The 26,701-nt window shown below is 36.3% G+C and overlaps 1 protein-coding gene across 5 annotated transcripts in view; it reads right to left on the bottom strand.

The window, feature by feature from the left end:
* KCNK2 (potassium two pore domain channel subfamily K member 2) overlaps positions 1-26,701 on the bottom strand; it is a 238,087-nt gene that overhangs the window by 73,267 nt on the left and 138,119 nt on the right. For all 5 annotated transcript variants that reach the window (XM_079900226.1, XM_079900227.1, XM_079900228.1 and 2 more), the window contains 2 exons: positions 9,054-9,214; positions 6,659-6,845 (listed from right to left, as the gene is read on the bottom strand). In XM_079900226.1, the coding sequence (XP_079756352.1) occupies positions 6,659-6,845; positions 9,054-9,214 (348 nt within the window). The remainder of the gene's footprint in view (positions 1-6,658; positions 6,846-9,053; positions 9,215-26,701) is intronic.

Genomic DNA, 26,701 nt, shown 5'->3' with positions numbered 1-26,701 from the left:
GAATATCTTTTTCCATCCCCTCACTTCCAGTCTGTATATGTCCCTAGGTCTGAAGTGGGTCTCTTCTAGGCAGCATATATATGGGTCTTGTTTTTGTATCCATTCAGCAAGCCAAAGTCTTTTGGTTGCAACATTTAATCCATTCACGTTTAAGGTAATTATCGATATGTATGTTCTTATGACCATTTTCTTAACTGTTTTGGGTTTGTTTTTGTAGGTCCTTTTCTTCTCTTGTGTTTCCCACTTGGAGAAGTTCCTTCAGCATTTGTTGTAGAGCTGGTTTGGTGGTGCTGAATTCTCTCAGCTTTTGCTTGTCTGTAAAGCTTTTGATTTCTCCATCGAATCTGAATGAGATCCTTGTTGGGTAGAGTAATCTTGGTTGTAGGTTCTTCCCTTTCATCACTTTAAGTATATCATGCCACTCCCTTCTGGCTTGTAGAGTTTCTGCTGAGAAATCATCTGTTAATGTTAACCTTATGGGAGTTCCCTTTTATGTTATTTGTCGTTTTTCCCTTACTGCTTTCAATAATTTTTCTTTGTCTTTAATTTTTGCCAATTTGCTTACTATGTGTCTCGTCGTGTGTCTCCTTGGGTTTATCCTGTATGGGACTCTCTGTGCTTCCTGGACTTGGGTGGCTATTTCCTTTCCCATGTTAGGGAATTTTTCAACTATAATCTCTTCAAATACTTTCTTGGGTCCTTTCCATGTCTCTTCTTCTCCTGGGACCCCTATAATGCAAATGTTGTTGCGTTTAATGTTGTCCCAGAGGTCTCTTAGGCTGTCTTCATTTATTTTCATTCTTTTTTCTTTATTCTGTTCCGCAGCAGTGAATTCCACCATTCTGTCTTCCAGGTCACTTATCCGTTCTTCTGCCTCAGTTATTCTGCTATTGATTCCTTCTAGTGTATTTTTCATTTCAGTTATTGTATTGTTCATCTCTGTTTGTTCTTTAATTCTTCTAGGTCTTTGTTAAACATTTCTTGCATCTTCTCGATCTTTGCCTCCATTCTTTTTCCAAGGTCCTGGATCATCTTCACTATCATTATTCTGAATTCTTTTTCTGGAAGTTTGCCTATCTCCACTTCATTTGGTTGTTTTTCTGGGGTTTTATCTTGTTCCTTCATCTGGTACATAGCCCTCTGCCTTTTCATCTTGTCTATCTTTCTGTGAATGTGGTTTTTGTTCCACAGGCTGCAGTATTGTAGTTCTTCTTGCTTCTGATGTCTGTCTGCCCTCTCCTAACAGTATATATTAAAGAGGACACTAACTTTGATAAATAATGTTAAATTGTGTTAAGTTAGGTAATTATTTGACTTCACTTCTGAAGAATCATCAGCTAATTCTCTTTATTGACATATAACTGACACATGTAACATTAGTTTCAGGTGTACAATATAGTGATTCGACATTTATATATATTACGAGATGATCACCACAGTAAGTCTAGTTACCATCTGTCACTGTTTAAAGTTATAAAATATTAATGACTATATTCCCTATTCTGTACATTATATCTCTAAGACTTATTTATTTTATAACTGGAGGTTTGTGCCTCAATCCCCTTCACCTATTTTGCCCATCCCCCCAAGCCCTAGTAATTTTTTTTTTTTTTTGCCATACGCGGGCCTCTCACTGTTGTGGCCTCTCCAGTTGTGGAGCACAGGCTCTGGACGTGCAGGCTCAGTGGCCATGGCTCACGGGCCTAGCCACTCCGCGGCATGTGGGATCTTCCCGGACCTGGGCACTAACCCGTGTCTCCTGCATCGGCAGGCGGACTCTCAACCACTGCACCACCAGGGAAGTCCCCCTAGTAATTTTTTTAAAGCAGGGATTTAGAAGACTAGTTTTAAAAGCAAGCCTAAATAAGTAGAACTCAATCTTTCACACACTTCCATATAATTAATATAGCTTCTTAGATTTTAATGAAGAAGGGCTGATCTAGCTCTCAGCCTATAATAACAAGCATGATTTAACAATTTATCAAGTCAGACTTCTCATCAAATTAAAAAAAATGACAAAAGTTAAGAAACAAAACATAGGAAGCCAGCAGTAAATTGCCAAATATAACTTTTACCATTATCTTTAACTTACCTCTACAAATTTGACTATAAATTATTATAGGCATTGCTAAAATCAAGTAAGTGAACTTTGCTAAATAGTTTACTTTCTCTTCTCACCTCTTTGTGAACCACAGTTAGCAATAGGGGCGTCTGTTTATTCATATGTAAAATAAAAGTGCTCCAGTGGACCTGTGGCTCCCAGGCCTTTTTTAGCTCTAGAACCCTGAGCACTGGTAAAAGAACAAAAAGGGCCATCAGGAAGGAGTACATAAGAATTACTAAGGTAACCAACCAGCCAGTAAAATATATCCTTTGCATACATATAAATATAAAATTAAAATTTGCTGGGAGAGCTCTTCCTGCCAAAAAACTACTAAATGTTGAATTCTTATGTTCAGTCACATACAGAGAAACCTGAACCCTTGTACCTATTTGTCTTTACAAATTTGTCTCTAAATGCTTTTGATCCAATATTGCCAACAGTGAAAAGGATTTGCTCATGCAAATGTAAATTTATAGTTATTTATGAGTTAGAAATCTATTATGCTCTAATATATTATATCATGAACATTATGACATACAAAAAGTAAGAAATGAGGTTTAAAAAATACAAAGCAACAAGGGTTGTCCTGTTTTCTTCCTATGGCAGAAGGTCTACCTGCATGGATTGTCTTGCCCATCCCCTGGGGATAAGCACACTGCTTCAGAGTTCCGGTCTAAACTACCACATCATCACTTGCTGCTTTTGAGATGCTCCTAATAATTACACCAAGGTTACGACCTGTGTCCTAAACATTTATATATCACTTTCCAAAATTTACTCCTTTTCCTTTAATAACACCACAGTTTGAAGAATATGTTTTTTAATTTGTCTTCAAAGAAGTTCAGCAGTGTAACTGAACTCTAATCCCATTCAGAGTAGGGTTTGCAGGCTTGAGAATGGCATCAGACAATGAGTGTCTATTATGGGAAGTACATCTCTCTTTTCTTTGGAGATTTATAGCCTAATAGAAAGATGAGAAAGTTCAAGCTAGAGCAGTGCCTCTTGCTTTTTCCTGGCAAAAATATCAAAATTAAGTGAGAATATTATCTGTCAGGACATCTAATAACAAGAGAGAAAGTTCTAAAAAATAAACAACTGATATTTCCCAGATAGGGCAGTCATCTTAACTTAGTGGCTAATTTTTACTTTATTGTCACAAGGTACCCAGAGGGAAAGACTATTTTTATGTACTCTACTTAACTATAAGAGGCAGTTATTTTCTAAGATCCTTAAAAAAAAAAAAACTCATAATTTTTGTTTTTCCAAAGACTCTTGCAAAGGGCATGCATTTCCTAGCCAGCCTTTGCCACATCTGCCCCCTTGTCCACATTTTCATTCCAGAAATGCTCCCTGGCCACAAAGATCTAGCATGTAAAGACTATCGTACTAGGAATAGGGTTCTACAGTTTCACAAAGACCAAAACAGCTACAAAATGCATAAGGTGAAAGATGAGTCAACAAAAGTGGTATCCATCTACTTCTCTAATTTTCTCAGCATTTGTCGCTTTGAACACATCAAATTCCTTTGCAAGTTATTAGCAAAGTATATTTCTACCATTTTTCATTATTCCTCTGTAAACCACAAATGCAATTAAAATAATGGGTTTAAAGAGGGGTATAATAAAAATAAATTCCTAGTAATAATAAAGATGTTTATTAGACTACACTTAATGCCATGCAAATATTTTGTTTCCCTGTTCCCCTACAGTACTGTGACCATGACTCTGTATTCAGGGTGCCTACTGATATACAAGATGTTTTCATTGAACTTAACTGCTCAGGCAGCTGAGAGTGGCTACTAATAGACTCACATAATCTAACCAGTGTCAGAGTGTGGATCTCCTAAAGGAAATTAAAAAAGAAATTTTTTTTCTTCTTCTACAAAACCATAAGTAAAACTATTTGTTCGTTTTTTTCTAAGCCAGTTTATACTGTGGTCAAAAATAAACACTTTTTTAAGATTCCACCCACTTTTTTTTAATTTATAATTTTTGTTTTTGTAGAGAGTCTCCGATTATGAGGGTCACACACTAGACTGACACATATTTAAAATAACATGCACTGTATTATATCATTGAAACTTGCTAAGATAAAAGAACTTAAATGTTCTCACTAAACAAACAAATAAATGAATAAAGTGAGGTAAGGGATGTATTAACTGGATCCTTTCACAATGTATATGTATATGAAAACACCAGAGTGTGCATTTTAAATATCTTACAATTTTGTTTGTCAACTGTACCTCAATAAAGCTGAAAAATAAATACATTAATAAACATACCTACGCATTACCATAAAACATTAAAAATTAAATTGAATACAATAACGTGTAATACAAGGCTGTTGGCCTGAAAATGGAAGAGTCGTCACCTAATATCTATATATTCCACAGTAATTATAAGACCTTTTTAATTATATTTATAAAGTGATACAACAGCCTAAGATTAACATGCCACAGTATAAATTTTGTTATCATCACTGTCTCTCACTTTCTGCTACATTAAAGCATTTTCAACTTCTACTTATGCGAATTATATCTATGTCGTCAATGAAAGGTAGAAAAATGGGTATTTTAGGACAGAAGCTCATCGTCCTACATGGAGCTGCAAATCTCTGAGATTCTTCTCTCTGCATTTTGCTAATTAGAAAACTAAAAAATCTCCATCAGCATGATGTACCCTCCTTTCTCAGGGCCTCCATCCAGCACAGAGATGTGTACATAGTGTTTTTGACCCAAAGCAAAGCTTTGCTTGTAAAAATACCCCATCTTCAAGGGTATTATACATTCCCCAGAAAGAAGGGCTTTGCCAGGCTAAACTGTAATTAACAAATAATAAAAACAGATGCCTTCTCTGAGATTTTTATAAAACTATACAACATATTTTCTTTTCTGATAATATTTAAGTAAGAAGTTTGAGTCAAGAAAGAACAGTAAACAACCAGAAAGTATTAAACCCTCAAAACTGAATTAGCCTAGTGAGTTTATTCTGGGAAGTTTAATAGCACATTTCTACTATAATGTTTATTAGCATGTTTTTCTAACACTTCAAACTGATTTTTTTTTTTTTTAAAAAAAGAATGGTTTAGATTTTCAGGAGCTGGTCAAACTGATTCATGTTAGAGCATTATTATATCACTTTTACCACTATTACCACAATTTGTTTAAAATTGGAGTTAGAACAGTAATAATAATTGGATAACATAACCAGAAACGAGAGAGGTGAAGTGACAGGAATGTAAGACCTAAGAGATACAACAATAAAGCAAACAGCAACTGAAATAACATATATAGAGAAGGAAAAAGTTTTTGAAAACCATCTATTTAAAAATGTGGACAAAATATTAAAAAGGTCAGAACATTGACATTAGAATTGAACATTAAAGGAGAGAAATATCTTAGAGAAGAAGGTTTTAAGTAGCTAAGAACATCTTCTAAAGTTTGCACGTGTTTCTAAAACCAAAGCATAAGAGAGTGATGTCACCAAGATGGTGACATAGCTTGTTCCTGACTTTGCTCCCCATCATGAGAAGAACAACTAACAACTATTCGAGGACAAGACACCACTGAGAGAAGCCTAGGACACGGAAGTGAGGTTGAAGCACCCTCGGCACCCCAGAGATCAAGGCAGACTGCATTAGAAGAATGGACGTTACCTGAACCTATTATGGTAATCATTTCATTTCATGATCAAACCATCCTGCTGTACACCTTAAACCTATGCGGTGATGTATGTCAATTATTTCTCAATAAAACGGGGAAAAAGCCCTAAGACATGAAAAGCCCTAGTAAAAAGAGCGATGATGGTTTAAACTTGAATTCTTGTACCGCTAAAAAATAAATAAATAAGATGCAGATAAATGGTTTCTGAAATTAGGGTGGGACTATAAATTCTGAACAACCAGCAATTTAAATTTCTTTCATAGAATGAAAAATAAATATTCAACTGTACTTTTTTGCTTACCTTCACTGTCACGGAATGACTCCCCCCCCCACCTTTTTTTTTTTTTTGGCTCTGTCACTGTTATGGATGAAATTGTGTCTTCCAAAAATATGGGTCGAAGTCCCTGGTACCTTGGAACATGACCTTATTTGGAAATGAGGCCCTTGCAAATGTAATTAGTTAAGATGAATTCATACTGGAGTAGAGTGGGCTTTTAATTCAATATGACTGGTGTCTTTATAAGAAGAGGGAAATTTGGGCACAGCGACAGGAACACAGGGAGAATGCCATGTGATGACAGAAGCAGAGATGGGAATGACGCAGCTGCACGCCAAGGACCAGCAAGGACTGATGGTCTCTTCCTCCAGAAGCTGGGAAGAAGCAATGAAGGATTCTACCAGTCTCAGAAGGATCCTGCCCCTGCTGGCATCTTGATTTTGAACTTCTATGAGAGAATGACTTCCTTTTGTTTAAAGCCACCCAGTTTGTGGTACTTTGTTATGACAGCCCTGGGAAACAAAGACAGTCACTGTGTTGTCCTGCAAACCCAAGAGAAAAGTCTAACTAAAGGACAAGGGTTAGGAGAGCAGTGTCAGTACCAGCAAAAACTTACCTGCAACGTAGTCGCCAAAGCCAATGGTTGTTAAAGTGATAACCACAAAATAAATGGCGTCCAGGGCACTCCAGCCTTCTATGTGCTTGAATATGATTGCAGGCAGAGCAACGAAGAGTACACAGCCAAACAGTATAAATATGATTGTTGAGATGATTCGAATCTTGGTTTGACTAACATTCCACTTCTAAGGATGAGAGAGAGAGAGATGGAGAAATCGATTGAGATAGACTATCAATGTACCTGTGAAGTTGACCTATATATCAATACACTGTTATCAGCAAATTAGTAAATGAGAATGGTATTTTATTCCCTCTTATAATTAATTTTAATTGTACTTACTTACAAATATTGGGTATAACATGAATAACTGAAAACAACCAATGCTAATAATGATGCTGCTTTACCCTTACCTAGCTTTACAACAGGTAAATTACTTTCTAAAGTAAATTACATTTGCTCCGAGAATAAAATTTCAGACTTACATTGTTCTTTGTTTACCTGAACTACTTTTGAAATATTTCTATTCTATAGGCATACAACTCATTGCTTGCCAAAGATAATCTAGAAATATATGAAATGGAGAAAACTGAACCATGAATTAAATATCTACTGTTGATAATTGATAAAATTATTAATTTCATGAAGACTTTTCCCTCTCACTCCTACCACATTTTCCTATCATTCTTCAATTGGTTAAAGTGAAATACTAACAGACTTAAAGTTGATTCCCATGTGAACCAGATGAACTATCTCTCTGTTCTATGGCCTTAAGCTGTACAACTAAATATACCAGACATGATATGTAGGCAAGGATAAGTCTTCAACAGCCCTAAGCTACAGCTGCCCTCAGAGGACCCATATTTTTTCACTCTTTCCCTTCTCAGAAATCTCTACAGCATAACATAGTAAGTGAAGTATGTACATATAGCCATTTATCTCCATATCTCTTTTTCTCATTATCACTATATATTTTCATCTCCCTGGATCTGTCTTATCTACCATGACAATTATACGTCACATCCCCACCGTATAAAAATCACTGAATTTTAGAGCTTGAACATTTTCTAGAGATAAAGATCTATAAAACCATCGAATGGAAAGTGGAAATAAAGGTTTCTCTAGTCTATCACCCTTAGCATATACATGAGAGTTAAGTGAATTCATGTTTGTAAAGTTCTCAGAACAGAGTACTAAATGTTGAATCTTGACTACTGGGATGTATTCACTACCAGAGCATGGGATTTATTTTATGCACTGATGTGGATACAGCATGAAAAACATTCTCCAGCATCCTGTCGTCACTCAAACATCTGTTGAATGAATGAATGAAAAACAATTCAGCATTATCAAGTTCATGCCACTAACCTTCCCTCTAAGTTAATGTAATACAAGATACTTTTAATATCAATATAAGAAAAGTATAACACCAAAAAAGGATAAAACAACTAGTTGGGAAGAACCATGCCTTCTTTACTCTAACGTAAAAATATTTGAGAATGAACTTTGAACTTAATATGAAACATATCTAATGCTAAAACTGGAATTATAATTTAAATTGAAAAACTAATACTCAGTGGTCTTATTTCATCAATAGAGTTAAATACTTTGTTGAATTTTTTATGAAAAGATAAATTATTGAATAATAAATAAAATGTATTGTAATAGTAGTGACAGTACTAACAAATCATTTATAATCTCACTCTCTAACACAATTATTTTCTTTATTCATAATTTTTTTTCAAGAATAGAAGCTTGTCTTCATGATATTTTTCACTTAAGATCTAACTAGAGCATTTTCATTTTATTTTATTTTTTCTATTGAATATATACCCATGAACATCTTCATGTGTATTACTTTTGGTTCTACTAAATTACATCCCTTAGTTAAATCTCTATCAATAACATTGCTAACTTAAGTTATATGATCCCCTTTATCGTGTTTGCTATGTATTATTTGATTCTTCACAAAAGGGCTATTTGAAGTTTACTAGCTATGTTAGGCTTTCACTTATAATATCTCTAACTCTCAGAGTAATGCCTCATCATCAGTATCATTATTCACATTATATAAATGGCAAAATGGAGATTTAAGGGTAAAATAACTAGGTTAAGTGAATATAGCTAGGAGACAATACATCTGAAATTTGAACCCAGGACTGTCAGATTTCTACTTCTTTTCCTATATTTTGCTTTTTCTCATTCATTAATGTATTCATTTGAAGAAGTATAAAAATAACTATACAGTGAGTTACTTACAAATAGAGGTGCATATAAATTGTTACAGAAAACCCAGTAACTGAACGTCTAACTGTATCTGAGGTGAAGAGAAAAGTTACAATATTTTTAAAATTTAGATGATTAGCATATGTAGTTAAAAGGCTGTTGTACTCACAATAAATGTATCTTCCACTTTTGCAATTCCTTTTCCAAATATGGTTCCTAGTTGATCTCCAACTCCAGCCAACAGAAAACCAAAGAGGGGAATTCCCAGTAAGGCATAGATGATACAGAATATTTTTCCCCCTTCTGTGCGTGGTGAGATGTTTCCAAATCCTAAAAAACACAAAGAAGAAGAAGAATTCAGCTGTTTATAAATGAGTAATAGTTTAAAACATATGACCTCAAGACTGATTCAGAAATTCCCAAATATTATAAGATATCAATCCTAGATTTCAACTAATTAAGAATTGCTTTATACCACATAAGCTTTTAATGCAAAATCCTCTTATAAACAAATATTTTAACAATCTACAAAATATAGCTAGTGTTCCAATTAAACTAGATGATGAAAACTGAGGGAATAACACATGTAATAAAGTCAATGTTTTCATTAAATTTACTTCCACCTCTCTATACTGCTAATCCTGTCGACTACAAAGTTTTCATTGCCATTTACTAAGAGTGTGTTGCCTTCATTTAAGAGTATTCAAATATGCTTAAATTATTTAAAGTTTAATAACAACTTTTAAATTTTGTTTCCATTCAAGTACCTACAAAAAAGCAATAAATAAAAACTTAAAATTACGAAACCTTGTTAAAGTTCTGAGGATTCTGAAGGCTTTTCAATTTTGTGCAAGGATGGCTCTACTTGTTATGATTAAATCAGCTCAACTTTATTCCCCCCCCTTTTAAGAACAAAAGCAATGTCTACAAACATGTTTGAGGTAAAGAATGCATGTTTTCTAGAAGTACATAGAGTATTTTATTTGCTATGTAATCCTCTCATTGTCTTTCACATTAAATTAATCTGGAATTTTAGTTTTAATTTCCTCTTTTACTCAAGAATGTGGATCGGGATTTTAAGATTGGCAGTTTGTTGCTACTTTCTAGTTTTACGACTATAACTATCAAAGAGTATGGCCTGTATGATTTTTACTTTTGGGAATTTACTGAGATTTTCTTTGTGGCTTTATAATGGCCAATTTTTTAAATTTGTTTCATTGTTTTTTGAAAATAATCTGGATGTTCTATTTGTTGGAAACAAAAAGGGTATATATTATCAAAGGGATTCGTATCATCCCCCCAAATCCAGTCCTAATGTGGCTCCCTCACAAAACTTGCCCTGGGGGAGGAGAGGATGGGCTAATATTTGGTCATTTTAGCGCATACATTTTCCTCCCCATAATATTTCCATCTTTCTCTTCTTCCTATTCAGTTAATTTGGTATTCATTGCTGGTCAATTCATCGATTGAGGGTTGTGGGTTTTTTCAAATGTATTTAATTTTCAAGAACTTTGCCTGTTTTCATTAGTCGGTTCTTACGCCATGAAAATAACAATTACATTCATTTCTTTGTTTTAACAATGTTGTACCATAAATTAACTCTATTCCCTGAGAGAAATCCTACACTTCCTTCATTTAGGTGACTTTCTTCAAGTGTCTGAGAATTCCTGGTCATATTTTCATACTTGTAAGCACAGTATAATAGTAGTTTGGTTAGTTTTTGTGGCTGAAATCTATTTCCCAGCCTCAGTGAGAATCGTGGTTGATCTGGTGGGGCATGTAAGAGTCTTTTCAAAGGAGTGTGGTTCAAGTAGTGTTGGCCGGAAAGAAGGGGGCTGGCATCTGATTGGCCTTTCACATAGATGTGTACCTCACAGAACTTGAGAGCAAGGTTTCCTAATTCCTCATGGCAGCCTCCAGTTCACAGCTACCTTTCTGCTTCTCAGACCTGCTGACTGCTTGGGGAACATGATGTAAGCTGTCTACACATTTAACTCATTTACCTTCCATCTGCTCTTATCTACCAATGCCTTGGAATGCTGAACATCAGGGCAATATGTACAAAGGTCCATCCAGGGCAAGTGTGAAAAAGGCTGAGAAGTCTTGTATCAAGGTAACTTGAAGAAGAAAAAGCCCATCACAAGGGTTAGACAGAATGCTTAAACTGGACTATTTGGGACAGTGCACCATTTCTGTACACTATCCAAGATGGAACTCAACAAGTTCTACCCTGTCCTCTATTCTAGCATCAATAAGCAGAATACCAATAACAAGAGAGCCTCGCTAAATCAGCAGTGTGGACTGGTTTGACCTGGGTTCTCTGATTATTACAGAGAGTCCTGCTAAGATCCAACACTATTTTATTGCCTCTCCAGATGAATAACCATGTGACCTGAAGCAGGACAGGCATCTGAGTTATCCCATACCATCCCATTTTCTCTTCTTGCATAAGAGGACGAATGCCTTCAAAGTTATATCCATAAGAAGTAACCTACCTCCAGAAAGGGTCAAGGATCAAAAAGAAAAGATACAACGTTTTCTTTAATACTGACTGTGGCATTGCTATAAATAGGCTCTGCAGTTTGTTTAAAAAATAAAAGCCTGAGTATCAGAGGGCTCAATTTGATCTGCCCCACACAAGTTAAAAGGGCATAGGAAAAAAGGGCTCCAACTTTTCATCCATCACTGACTCAGATTTGGCCCAGAAGCCACTGGAACATCTTCAGAAAAGGGAACAGAGGACTTCCTCAGAAAGTCTATTTATATCACAAATGAAATGGCCCCAAATCCAAAGAATTCTAGATGTAAGGAAAGCCAATCACCTTTCATTGATCAAAAAACAGAAACCAGTTCCTTGTGGCATCTCTGTACTTCCTCTTTATCATCTCCAAAGTTAGCAGAAGGGAGAATGAAGGGAGTAGGGTTGAAGGATCCTGATATGATTCTTCTCTGAGTCTCTTCCTGCTTCACCTTCCAAGTGTTTCTCTCAACCCCGTTACGCTGAGCTCTCCAGCTGAATCTGTGCCTCAGAGGTGGCTGCCCTCACACAGTCACCCAGTGCACACACACAAAGTCACCTAGCCATTTTCTGACATAAAGGGCATGCCAACGACACCCTAAACATCTGCCCAGGTGACAGGATCACGTGGTTGTTCAGGGGATGTTTCTCACGTTTTCTCCTCTTCCCTGCATAAAATAAGAGTGGTCTCCTCTCCGTGGATACACCACAGGGTCTAACCCAAGAACAGACCCTGGTTAAATGACTTGATATTACTAATGGACTTACAAAAAGTATCCATTGACTCTAAGCGATACAGTATGCCAAGCTTTTAAACTATTAATCTTAGTGGTTGTCTGGACTTCCTGACCCTTTCCCGTGGTTAGTCAGCAGCACCTTCCTTGCCTCAGGGTGAAACAGACTGTCTTGGCAAGAAGAAAATGGAAAAGAAACCATATTAAATTTTGTTTTCTTTTAACTCCTAAATTAAGGTGTTCACGCTCAAAATGCTTTGCCTGAGGAGAACAGCTGTCAAGTTATAGCATCACATATGCTTGGCAAGAAAGTTATAAGAGCGGCAGGCAATCCAGCTTCCCAAGAGCTTAAGGGAACAGACAAGACTGAAGATTGATGGGGCCTGACCTTGGAGGAGGCGGGGTGAGGCAGAAACCAGAGGATAGGACCTGGGAGGAGGAGGGCGTTTCAAAGATACCCTGAAGCTGTCTTGAAGAGATCAGTGGTTACATTCTCAGGAATTCTGCAAGTCAGCTGACTTCACATTGATAGTATGAAATCAACTGTAGTAGGAATACTTACACCTCAGAAATTGGCAAGCGCTACAGTTTAGGGCTCCCCCCCCCCCACCCCCAGCTACCTAATATTGACCAATACACTACAGAATAAGACAGAGTCAAATCTGAGAGACCGTACATAGTCTGTGCTAGACATCTGGATGGAAGCCTGTAGGCTAACCCCTGACATTTACATAAATACAGCACCAGAATAGCTATCATCTTGTCTTCACATCACTTTAAGGGAAGGGCTTTCCGCAGAAAGCTATTGCAGGTCCACTGTAAGTGGATTACCTAGCAGGAGGCCCATATATGTCACCCCATCTGAACAGCCCCAAGTGGACAGGTCACTTTTCTGGCAGAATTTATTAATACTACAAATAAATAATACCCCTTCAAACACTGTGCACATTGCAATTATTTAATTATTTGCAACAATTGATTTAATACCTCATTCCTCACTTGACTATGAGTCCCATGAGTATAGAGACTGATTTATTGTTTACTTGTATGTTGTTAAGACTATAATTCCAAAACCTTACTGGCTTATTAACTAGTGCATTAATTGACAGTCAATAAATATTTCTTGACTGGTTGACTGACATATAAACCTAAAAACTTTACAAAACTTTAGAAAGAGGGTAGAGAAAAATAAAAGCATACAGAGAAATGCAATGTTTCTGTATGTGAACTCATAAAAGAACTACATTTCTCTCCCACTAGTTACTAAATTTACTATCTTTGCAATCAAAATTCCATAGTTTTTAAAATTTTTACAACCTAATGAAATGATCCTAAAATTCATCTGGGATAAAATTAACAATAAGTCAATAAATATTTAAAAGCATGACTAATGTGAGGCAAAATTTACTTCCAAATTAAAACTACGTTATCTATAGTTTTAATAATTAAAACTATGTGGAGAATTAATGAATGAAAACAACAGAAAGCATAGAAAAGACCCAGCATATAACTGAATGTACTGTTTGCTAAATATGACATTTCATATCAATGTAGAGTTAGAGAATCAATTAGAATTGATTATTAAGTAAACAATGATGGGGTAAATAGTAAGCCACTTAGAAATAAATTATGTCCTTGCCTCATGGTATACACTAAATATTACCAGATAGATTAAATAATCAAGTATAAAGAAAATGTGACCATAAAATATACATGAAAGGACAGGAGAATGATTCTCTAAATATAACTCCTAGGGCAGAACCATAAAGAAATGAAGGATAAATACAACTACACAACAATATAACGATGCTGTATGTCAAAAGAAGAACACAAATTCTATGTAGAGGCAAAGTGTTTTTACCGAGAGGCAGTGCAGAAAAGACCCAATCGCCTCTGCTACTGGTCCTACCAGGGCTCTTCTTGACCAAACAGGCAAACTTTCACTTCACTTTCAGGGCTGAAGTTGTCCTGAACCTAACATGTCTGCATTTGTGATCTGAAATGTTCAAATTTAGACTTCTGCCTTTCGTCTCCAGCCTTAATATGTAGACCTTGGGTTGTTACTTACAAATATACCTGTTCCTGGGAAATATCAAATATCCATAACGATACATTGATAAACCCCAAATACATTATTGGTTATGAGTACTTGGAATATTTACTGAAAGACTGTCAAGTGGCCAACTTTCACAAACAAGTTCACTTCTATTGAAAAACGTCAGACTAAACTTGTAATAAGCAACACTTGGATAATAGCAGCTTTTCTACCCTCTGCCTCAGACTGCCTGAAATTAAGTACCATAGTTAAACTGTTTAGACTTGTTGGCTGCAGCATACATACTCTAGGTTTAAGAGCCCTATTTGACTAATAGGCAGTTCATGCAGATCTTTAATCTCTTAGCCAGCTTCCAATGTAGAAACAGTAGTTTATGATTACATTGACAACAGCAAGGATAAAAGCAACAATAAATTGAAATTGCATTCATATAGTTCATTCTAAAGTTAAACCCAGCTTAAAATACACATCTAAGTAATTCTGACCAAAAATTTAGGAAGTAGGTTCTATTACCCCAATCTCACGGAGAAGAAATTTAGATAAGAAAAAATGCATTACTATTATTTTACGTTTGATCAATTTTATATCATAAGGTAGCAAGTTCTACACAGAAAAGAAATCAAATATCACCACAGCAATAAGTATGATTTAATTCTGTTTGATGAAAAAGTATTCAATAAATATTACATGCCAAACACTGTGCCAAGATACTGTAGACACAAAGATGAAGAAAGCACTGCTTCAAAAAATTCCAAGTTATTAATAAAATCAACTAAATACGATATCTACCAGCTTTTCTTTAAACATTAATGAAGGTACACAAATAGACAAAGATTTGCTACACTGAAAACCAAAAATAGCAATGTGTGTGTGAGGAATACTCCCATTAAAACACTGCACTTGGGCTTCCCTGGTGGCGCAGTGGTTGGGAGTCCGCCTGCCGATGCAGGAGACACGGGTTCGTGCCCCGGTCCGGGAAGATCCCACATGCCGCGGAGCGGCTGGGCCCGTGAGCTATGGCCGCTGGGCCTGCGCGTCCAGAGCCTGTGCTCTGCAATGGGAGAGGCCACAACAGTGAGAGGCCCGCATACCGCAAAAATACCCCAAAAAACAACACTGCACTTAAAAAGCTGGGTTAGCATAAGTTTGGTCCCATATTTTACTTGGATCTCTGTAATATAAGAGGCCAGCTAGGAAGTGGCTAAGCTAGGTCTATTCAAATACTAAATCTACTCAGGTACTCTCAATATGCAGCATTTTAGCACTGGTAGTAGGACAGACCCAAGAAAAGCCTCGAAATAGTCTATACTGAGACATAAAATGTTAATGTCATGTGTCAGGAAATTCTGCAAGGACCCGTAGATAAACAGTGAGAAGTAAAAGGAGAGTGAAAAAGAGTAGAATATAAACCACTCAACATAAGCCTCTAAACAAAAGTCTATGAATAATGCAAATGCTAAGAAACAAAACCACAAACAACCACTAAAGCAGGAATTTATCTAAATGAGAATAATTTCATGGGACAGTCTGAACTTAAATTTTGAAAGAGGTATATTAGAATATCCAGAGATAAAAACAAAATTTTTAGTGAAATTATGCGATAAAAAGGTATAAAGATATGAATAGACAGATAAGAAAGGGGATGTGTAAGAAATCTTGGAAATGAAACATACTAATTTTTAAAGAAATAAAATAGATGAAATAGACTGATAGAGGTAAAGAAAGAATTAATGAATTTGAAGGTGATGTTGAATAATTCATGAAGAACCCAACTCAGAAAGGAAAGGGGACTTAAAATTAAAAACTTGAAGGAGGCCTTTAGAGACAGAAAATTAAAAACATGAAGGAGGCCTTTAGAGACAGAGACATGAGAATTACAATCATGTAAGTCCAGAAGAAGAAAATGGAATGACTAAAACAGAAACAGTATTTAAACTGAGAATTTTCAAAAATTGAAGATCTGTGGATCCATATTGAAAGTGCACTCAGTATTGAATATGGTAAATAAATGTAAAATCCACACCTAGACACATAATAGAGAAACCAAAGAATATTGGAATCAAGATAAAATCCAAAAAGCTATCAGCTAGAAGGAGGGAAAAGATTACTTAAAAAGGAACAATACATGAGCAATAATAGTCATTGTAAAATAATGGAGTAACATCTTCAAAGTGCTGATAAAACATAACCATCATCCTGAAAATTTATATTTAGCTAAACTATCAAAAAATAACGAGGGACCTATTTTAGCAATTTTCAGACTTACAATATCCAAGAAACCTTACCATCCAGGGAGCTCCTACTAAAATAACTATCTAGGTGTGCTTGAGAAATTATATACTTCAGAAAAAAGAAAGGAGCCTAGTAGGAAAACAGCATAGGAGAAACAAAAGTGGGCAGAGAAATGGGAAAAGAAGTCAAAAATTTAATCAACTACTAACTGCAAAACATATGCACACACAGAAACACACACATGCAAACACTAAAAGTAAACAATGGACAACAGTAAACACAATGGATGGGAAAATAGAGGTTTAATAAGTAAGTTAAGTGTTGTTTGGCTAACATATAGAATTAAAAGTATTAGCTAAAAATGTGTTAAAGAATAATAGCAACCACTATCAATCCAACAAAAGGGTAGAAAAATAGGGAAAGAAGAAACAAAGAAAGAGGATGACATAAAATAACATGAATAGAAGAAAACCCAAATATATCAACAATCACAATTTATGTAAACAGACTAAAGGCAAAGACAGGAATTATTAGAGTATATAAAAATATCACAGTTCAGATAAAAACAAAGGGATAGAAAAAGACTTGTTAGCAAATTCTTATCCAAAGAAAATCAGCATAGCAATATTAATATCGATCAAATAGATTTAAAGGCTACACACTCACATATGAGAGTGACTATGTACTCTAATAGTAGAGATGTTATAGGAATCATGATTCTGTTTGTGCCAAACACCATAACTTTGTAAACTATTAAAGCAAAAGCTGACAAAATTATAAGAAAGTGACAAATCTATATTCATTCAACATCAGAAAAGCAGCTAAAGCAATATATACCTCATTTGCAGATTGAAAGGGAAAACAATATGACTATCTCAACAGATTCACTCATTCAACTTATTGAAGTAACATTTATTGACTGCAATGTGTTAATCATTATAAATACAATAAGTGAACAAAAGAAGAAAGTCTTCTTTGTTCAAATGGAGCTACTCTAGTTTTGGACAGTAAAGAAAATAAACAGAATAAATTGTAATTGTTAGAAATCATTACATGGTGTAACAAATAGAAAAGAGTGGGAGTTATTAGGAATATGGCATGTAGGATTGTAATTTTAAATGGTGTGGTCAGAGTGGGCTCCATGGAGAAGGTGACAGTTGAGGCAAGATTTGAAAGAGGTGAAGGCAGAGGGCCATGGAAATATCTAGGGGAAGAGAGGAATGAGCTGGTGCAAAGGACCTGAGGCAGAAGGGAGCCTGGCACATGTGAGGGAGACTGAGGAGGCCAGTGAGGCTTGAATGACAGAGGACGGTGGTAGGGCCTGCCAGGGCCTGATTATAGGGGTCTAGTGTAACCTCGAAGGCCTCATAGGTATAAGGATGCAGAAGAGCATTTGATAAAATTGATCGCTCTAAAACAGAACTAGACACAGAAGGAAATTTATTAACCTGGTTTTTGTTTTTAAACTCATTTATTTTTTGGCCACACCACGCAGCATACAGGATCTTAGTTCCCCGACCAGGGATCAAACCTGCGCCCCCTGCAGTGGAAGCATGAAGTCTTAACCACTGGGCCGCCAGAGAAGTCCTTAACGTGGTTTTTAATATTCTGTGGCATCACTGTGCCGTAGTTTTTTTGTTTGTTTGTTTTTGTTTGTTTTGGGTTTTTTTTGCAGTACGTGGGCCTCTCACTGTTGTGGCCTCTCCCGTTGTGGAGCACAGGCTCCAGACGCGCAGGCTCAGCGGCCATGGCTCACGGGCCTAGCCCTTAACCTGGTTTTTAATCAAAAAACTAATAGCCAACATATACTTAAGGTGAAACTTCCAGGCATTGGCTTTAAGATCAGGAACATGAAAAATACCTCATCATTATGACTTCTCCACTACACTGTGAGTCAATGCTATAGAATCAGGGAAAAAAAGGTATAAAATGAGAAAGTACAAGTTGAAGCTATTACTATTTTTTGTACAACATGCTTGTCTATGTAATAGAGCCAAAAACAGGTATACTGGATTCAAAGTCAAGAAAACAACAACCCAATAATAATAAATACTCCTATGTGCTTATTATGTGCCAGGCACTCTTACAATCAGTTAAACATATTGATTTGTTTACTTCTCACAATAACCAAATAACATATGTACTCCTATTCTCATTTTTCAAATGGAGAAACTGAAGCACAGAGAGGTTAAATAATTTTCCCAAGATTGCACAGCTAATAAAGTGGAGGAGCTGGGATTTAAACCCAGGTATTTTAGGTCCAGTGTCTGGCCATTTATCATCCACAACACAACATTCCTATACCCCCAGAAAAACCAACCATCAAATGCAACACAAAATCAAAAGATCTCTATAACAATATTAATAAATATATCTAAGAACAAATATAATAATTAATATATAAGTATTTTCTAGATAAAATTACCAAAAAAGTTACAAAATAAATGACATAAAAGGCCTGAAGAAATGAAGAGAGCTACAGGTATCAGTTTTACCAAATGTATGTTAAGTATAATGCAACTGCAATAAATATTTTGAAGGATTTTCAGTGCAAGTTGATGGAATTTTCTAAAAGTAATAAAAGAAAGTAAAGGACCAATAGCTAAGAATATTTGGGGAAAAAGTGACGTGGGAAGATTTGTTCTACATGATATCAAGACTTACCAGAGCTATTAGAAAGCAATCTGATTAACCATCTGTACCATTTATTATAGTTCTTAAAAGCTAGGAACAGAAAATTACTGTCTCATCAAGACAAAGAATATCTATCTCAAAACATTTAATATCATACTTAGTATTAAAGGTCAACAAGAGGAATCCCCTTAAAATCAGGGGGGAAAAGATATCCATTTTACAACTATTATTTATTATTCTGAAAGTTCTAGCAGGTTTAATGGCAGTGAACATATAAAAGGAATAATTATTATAAAGAAGACAAATATTCGTTGTGGATGGAATTAAATTTCTAGTAAATACAGGAGAATATTGAAAATTGTCGAATAGAGTAAAGCTCAGCAAAATTGCTGAATGCATGATAAATATGCAGAAACCAACAGCATTATTCTATTTTAACACAATCTCAGATGTGCTAAATGAGATGGAAAAATACCTTATTTTCAATGTTTAGGGAAATATGAAATACCTAAAAGTAATCTTATCAAGACATATGGAAGAGCTTTAGAGAACAGCTTGGGCTAGTGTAGAATGGGATGTAACAAAACATAAAAGAACAGAAAAGACTAGAATAAGGTCAGAAACAGCACATTCTTTTTTTTTTTAAAGCATCATGAATAAGTTGGAAATTTTATAATTATGCAGTTAATAATGCTGAGCAAATTGGTTACTATTTTGAAGAAAAAAATTCACTCTGTGAAAAGTAAGTACCATGTAAATGAAAGATACAAATAAATTAACTAAACTACTTCTGTATATTGATCCCCTCTGATTATGTTTCGTCCTTTACCTCAAATGCACACCCTCCCCCTCCCACCACTCTTCACCTGGCTGATCCCTAAAATTCCATCATTACTTAGGTTAGAAATTAATTTCTCCAACAAGGCTTCCTTGAGCCCGCACTACATACCCCCAAGACTGGGCTTGGTCCCCCTCCTGTGTACACATTTCCTTTAACCTAAGACTTACCTCACTAGATTGTAATCATCAGTTCTGCAATTAGAAGTTCTGTGAGGGACCACATTTTAGTTCTCACTGTAGCCCTAGTGCATTTCCATTGGACATCTAAATAAATATATTCTTCCTGAAACTCCCTTTCTACTCTCTGCCCCTCACTGCAGCCCCCTCTCCATTCTACTGAGGCAGTTTCTCATTTTTCAAGTGTTGAGGATTTCAAGAGTACCTGATTCGCTTTTAGAGCTTGGACCTAAAATGTTTTCAAACAGCTGGTTCGTTGTGGCTCTCGTGAAACCGTGGGGTTATGGAAAGATGCTCATAAAGGTATCCCTCTACTAACTCTCTTGTTATCCTTAAAAATCTCTTCTGCGCACAGGTTGTGATTTGAGATTTCTCTTTATTGTGTTGACTTCTGAATAGTACTTTTCCTTTTGAAATAATCAGATTAGCATATTTCATCTCCCTCCATCCAGTAATTCAGGATTTTGTTCTTCGTGGATGACTAGCAGATAACTACCATGTTAATTCACTTTGTCTTGCCACTCTTTTTTAGTGACCTTTTTCTTGAGTAACTTATGGATTGTCTGATAAAGACTTGCTTTAAGGAGCATTTTTTCATAGAAGCCTACCCCTTCCCCAGCCCTGACTTCCCCATAGCAGGTGTGCTGAGGAGGTTCCTGACTCTGTGTCATGGAACAATACCCTGACCCAACATGTATGGCCTCACCACCACCATCTTGTTAGATTTAAATCAGTCACCAAAGGGCCAGAGTCCTCAAGTCTTCCTCAAGCTCACATCCCAAAGCTGTATGGCTCTGTAGGCAATGAAGTAGATCCCCTCTCCATCACAACCCTTCCATTCTCCTTCCCTGCTTCTCAGTGGTTACAATGCCACTACTTCAGGGCATCAAAATAGACTGACTGTGGTCTTTTCTCACCCAAATCCATCTCAGCACAGTCCATTCTCCCTAAAGCACTGTTTCAGTCTTTATACTCCATAGTTTGTAAAACCCGTAGGTGTTCCAAGGCCTCTACTTGCAAACCACCATTCCTATTTCCCCAAAACTCCCTGTTATGCAATTGTTCTATCAATACCTTCTGGTAACACCAGAGTCATCATTATTCACTGAAAAAAATAAGCTAGACTCTTCTGATTCCTTACATTTTTTATGTTGTTTGCTCCTTCTAACTTGTACAAATGTGGCCCTTCAATTGTTATTTGCAACTGTTTCTGTCCTTTCTGCCCCCACCCCGCCCCATACACCACTTTCAACACACAGTCATTCCTTTCCCTTTCAACCAGCTGTGATCTTGCCTTCTTTCAACACACATAGTACTTTCTATTTCCTTTGGAGGGATTATGTATGACCCTAACATGAATTCTTACCATTTGGTTACATGCTTTTTTCTCTCTTCTGGACGACAAATTTCTTGGGAGCAAAGACACTGTTTTAATCATTTTTCTTTCCTCTACATACAGTGTGTGGTGCTTTGCTCATAGCAGATGTTCAAGAAAATAAGTTGAATTAAAAAGAAATGCCTATGGATTTTATTAATATCCTATATTTTATTTAATAGACATGCTCAGTTCTAAATGGTTCTGCTATACTAATTTTTTTTACTCCTTTTAATTTTATTCAGGACTGACAAGAAAAAAGAAAGTTATTGATTTGTGCAAATTTTATTTTAAAAAAAAACCCCTAAAAGTAACAATCAAAATATTATTTTAATATAAAACAATTTAAATTACTTTAAATGCAGAAAAACATTAATATTGTAGGGCAGGGCTTCCCTGGGGGCGCAGTGGTTGAGAGTCCGCCTGCTGATGCAGGGGACACGGGTTCGTGCCCCAGTCCGGGAAGATCCCACATGCCATGGAGCGGCTGGGCCCGTGAGCCATGGCCACTGAGCCTGCGCGTCCGGAGCCTGTGCTCCGCAACGGGAGAGGCCACAACAGCAAGAGGCCCGTGTACCGCAAAAGAAAAAAAGAAAATTGTAGGGCATAAGAATAAAATGTTGGAGGTGGGGTGAGGAGAACAACATAAGTTCAGAGTGTACTCCGTTAGCAACCTAAGAAAAAGAGGCAGCTGTTCAGAAAACATAGTGAAATGATAATCACACCTGGTCTTTTTTAAAAAGCTAGTCAAACCCGCATCTCTGCCATATAAGCAAAGAAGCTAATCGAACACTGAAGAAATATAGTTCCAGAAAAGTATGATTCTAATTAAGAAACAACTAAACAATGTCTTGATAAAAAGATGCAACCATTTCAGAACTTTCACAAAGTAGTGCATTGTTCTTCTAGATCACTGGTTTTAAACCAAGGGTACACATCAGAATCACATAGGAAATTTTAAAAATCCACCCCGGAACACCAAAATTATTGTCTTTCACTGGGAGAGGAGGGGAATGTGCATATGTATTTTAAAATATCTACAGAAGTGATTCTGATTTACACCCTATGACAGAGGCAGGGTTTTATGGGCCTAAAGCTATACAATATGGGGGGAGAGTCTCTTCAGGAGAAAAGGATACAAAATTAGGAAGCAAACGGTATGTAGGGTGACCTTGATTAGAGTTCCTCTTTTATCCCAGCTATGGTATTACTTTATTACTATATTTTCATTACCAAAAATAAAATAAAGATAATTGTCATTACCAATAATAAAAATAATGGCCAACACTATTATTTATTGAACATTCTCTCTCTCTCTCTCTCTCTCTCACTGCATGACAGATACAATGCCAGTCCCTTCATATGTACACTTAATTCAACTTTCACAATCCTATGAGATGAAGTACAACTAATTATCTTCACTCTGAATGTCGAAACTGTTTATTGAAGCAATGTGTTCAAGGTTAAACACTTACTAAACATTAAGGCTGAGATTTAAACTATTAGCTCAGTCACTTAGAGCACGTACTTGGGATCAAGGCTACAAATACCGTTCCTCAAACTTATGGGCTCAGGTGTTGAATAACCTGAGTATGAACTATACACTGGACATACTATTCTGCAGGTACTTGCTGTTGTACCTAGTCAGGCTGGGAAAGAATGTATAGATGCATCAAAACAAATATGTCAGTTAAAGGAATTAAATCAAAGGGTTGTTCTGACCTTTTGTTTCACCATGAACATCATTCTGCCTTCCTCTTGGCCCAGAAGCCACTGGCCTGCAGTTCAAACAGTATTTCACAAGATGGCTCCCTTGCTATTTTTAGCTGCAACTTACATCATAAAAATCCTACATCACCGTTGAATAATGGCAAATCTATAGGAAGTTACATATTTCTTAAGTTGCTTTTTGATTTTTTTTGTTCACAAGATAGTTATAAAATCTACAACTGAAGCTAAATGTTGAAGGAAAATTCTCTCACAAAAGAACTGTGCCAAAGAACAACAATAATAATCTACCTGCATATTGTTTCCAGCTTTTTATTTAATACATTGGAACTGCGTCCTATCCTCTTTTCAGCTATGAAAACATGTGGGAGGAAGGAGAGAGATCCAGTGAGGGAAGCAGGAGTAAGAGAACACATTTAAGTAGCACTAGAGCTTCACCCACCACCCCACTGGTGAGAACATCCTAGAGTGCACAGGACAAGGTAAAACAGCTCACTTCAAAGTCCTTCTCAGTCCCCACGTGCCTCTCACAGTGAGAGCATCTCCTGTTCTGGACTGGATTCTAAGTGTGCATTTTAATAAAACATGACCACTAAATGTTGGCCAACTATTTCATCTGAAGCTCAAGCCAATAAACAGAGATCTGTTCAAGGTGTAATGAAATGATATTTCTATAAATGGTAGGAAATTCATGTGCCATTTAACTGCCTCTTATTATCTGGTTCTCCTCTTATCCCAAGAGGGGAGAAAAATGATCCAGCAGCATCAGGAAGTGGGGAACTATTTCTTAGCAAGAAATCTGGATAACTTACATTTTCCCACATATAGAGAGAGATTATAATCAGGGATCTGAATTGTGATAATGCATTTTCTGGAAATCACACCTTAAATGTTATTGTTAAAAGAATCTTCCTATAAGAACTTCAATATAATTTGATCTTATCTTCCTGATCATACATGACATCAAACAATAAAATAGCAATAAAGAAAAGCAATAAAGAAAACCATACTACCTACTGGAAAACATTCTGTCTTTGATCAAACTTTGGTCTGCCTCTTCTGAGCTCTTGCTGTGACTGAGCCTTGGGTTCCTGTGTCCTTTTTTGTAAAGTCCAGTTCTAGTAAGAATCCTGTTGAGTCAGTTTAGCCAGAATCCCCCATCTTCAGTATTTGATCACCCTCGATATCTGATCAGTTTCCTTATCCTCCCATCATCGTTGCCCAGGTGATATCTGATTACCTCTGATAGGCCTTTAGCAAGAATCCTGTTAGGTCGGTTTGGCTAAAATCACCCCTTACTCCCTGTGTTTCCTTTTAGTAATTTTCTATCCACTGATTCCCCACCCTGCTCCTTGGCTATAAATCCCTACTTTGCCTTGTTGTATTCAGAGTTAAGTCCAATCTCTCTCCCCCACTACAAAACTCTGTTGCAGTGGTTCCTACACCTATCACAGTGACCCTGAATAAAGTCTGCCTTACTATTTATTTAATGAGTGTCATTAATTTTTTTAACACTGTAAACAGTCAAATGATAAAACTATACAATTCCTCTAAAAGGAATATATTAGACATAATAAATGCAATTTTTTTTTCTTTTTTCGTTTTAGAAAGTTGGATCTTGGAGGACATTCATAATCTGAATTGCCAAGAAAGCTACACTATCTTTGATATGCAATAATTTTCCTCAATTGCAAACTCACTTAAATCTACCTTCAAGGATACTGAGGGTGGTATAGCACAGTGACTAAAACTGTAGCCTCTAGAGCCCAAATATCTGGGATTGAATTCTAGCTTTTCCACTCTGTCAGTGAGAAAACTACTAAAACCAAACAAAAAAACCCTGTGCCTCAGTTTCCCCATTTGTAAAGAGTAATGAGGATTATGTGATATACTACACATAAAGGACATGGTATGGTGCTTGGCACATGGCAAGCCGTCAATGAGTATCAGCCGGCTAATGTTACTTTTCCGGCCATAAAGCATGGCTCAGGTACCACCAGTGGTGCTCTGAAGAAATGTCCACTGTTGAATGAAAACAATGGTGGTAAAAATGGTGATGCTCACGCTGACACTACTTTTCCCACTGAAACACGCTTAGAGTAAGGAGGAGTTGAGCCAATATTCTTTTTCATGCTTTTCATTGCACAGATTATGCCATGGAACAAAAACAGCTATTTGATACCAATCAAATAATAGACGAAGCGCTCTATGTTACCGCAATGCACCGTTTACTGTCACAGCCAAGCAGGCATTGGCAGCTATCGGGTATTTCATCCTTCATTAGCAAGTGGTAAACATAATAATTGGATCACGGCAAAGCCTGTTATTTTGGAGGAACTACTTCAACATCTCTCACGGGACTGATGGAAAGTATCTTGTCTGAGATGGCCTAGTATTTTTCTATATTCACAATATAAAGAACCACAAATTGAGAGGGAAAAGGCACCTGAAGTTTTTAAACAAAATCATAAAATGTAAGAATTGAAATGGCCAATGGAATTCTAACCCCATCATTACACAAATATGGAAAGCTGAGACTAAGAAAATTGAAGTATTGGTAGTAATTAGGTAGCAGAGGTTGAAGAGACAAAATGCAAAGTTTTCAAATGTTGAATGTCCATATTTAATACAATTTAACATGAAATTATGGTGTAAGGAACTATGCTTGTCTTGGCTATTACCTTGGGGCAGTAATTAAAAATCATCAACTACTGTCAGTGTCAGAAAGGAAAAGAGAGAGAATGTGACAGCCAACCTACCTGAAAGATGTACAATTATCCAGATACTGAACTTAAGTGACGACAGCTGAAGCTAGGTCATTTAGATGAAAGAATACATCACCCAAACCATTAAGGGACATCGGTTAAACTCAATTTAAATTTAACATCCAACATCTTTTAAGATTCATCTCAGATATGAGATTAGATTTCCATGTGTTCTTTGAGTTTGACAAATTAAATATCTTCAAACTAATTTATTTGTGTATCTTAGTTTTTAAAAAATACACTAAAAAAGAAAATTAAGGAGGTACATTTTCATGTTTAAAAGCTTCATACGCTCAACATCAAGACAGTAAGGCCATTCAGTCTAAGTATCATACAAGGTTTTCTCACACATAGTAAAGGTAGATATACCTTGCTCGATTCAATATTTACAAGTAAAAAGTGTTGGAGGATCCATCAGAGCCCAGTGCTTTTCAAGCTGATTTTCTGCAAATTACTTGTACATTTCCCAAAGGTAACAATGGCATCATCCTTTCACCTAGAAAGGTAGAGTCTTGAAACTAAGTCCTTAACCATTAGGAGGGAGAGATGAACAAATACCATCAGTACACAAAAAATTTATGGTAAAACACATATACCTTGCTTTTCTCAACATATGACACAATACAGGTCAGAGGGTATGAATGCTGACCCTGCAGCCAAGCTCTGTGGGTTTAAAACCCCACTAATGCCACGTACTCACTGCATGACTCAGGCATGTTATTTATCTCAATGCCTCCCTTTGCTTATCCCAAGATGGG

The sequence above is a fragment of the Stenella coeruleoalba genome (assembly GCF_951394435.1).
Source record: "Stenella coeruleoalba genome assembly, chromosome: 1".
Lineage (NCBI taxonomy): Eukaryota > Metazoa > Chordata > Mammalia > Artiodactyla > Delphinidae > Stenella > Stenella coeruleoalba.
This window is presented reverse-complemented; position numbering and strand designations above follow the sequence as displayed.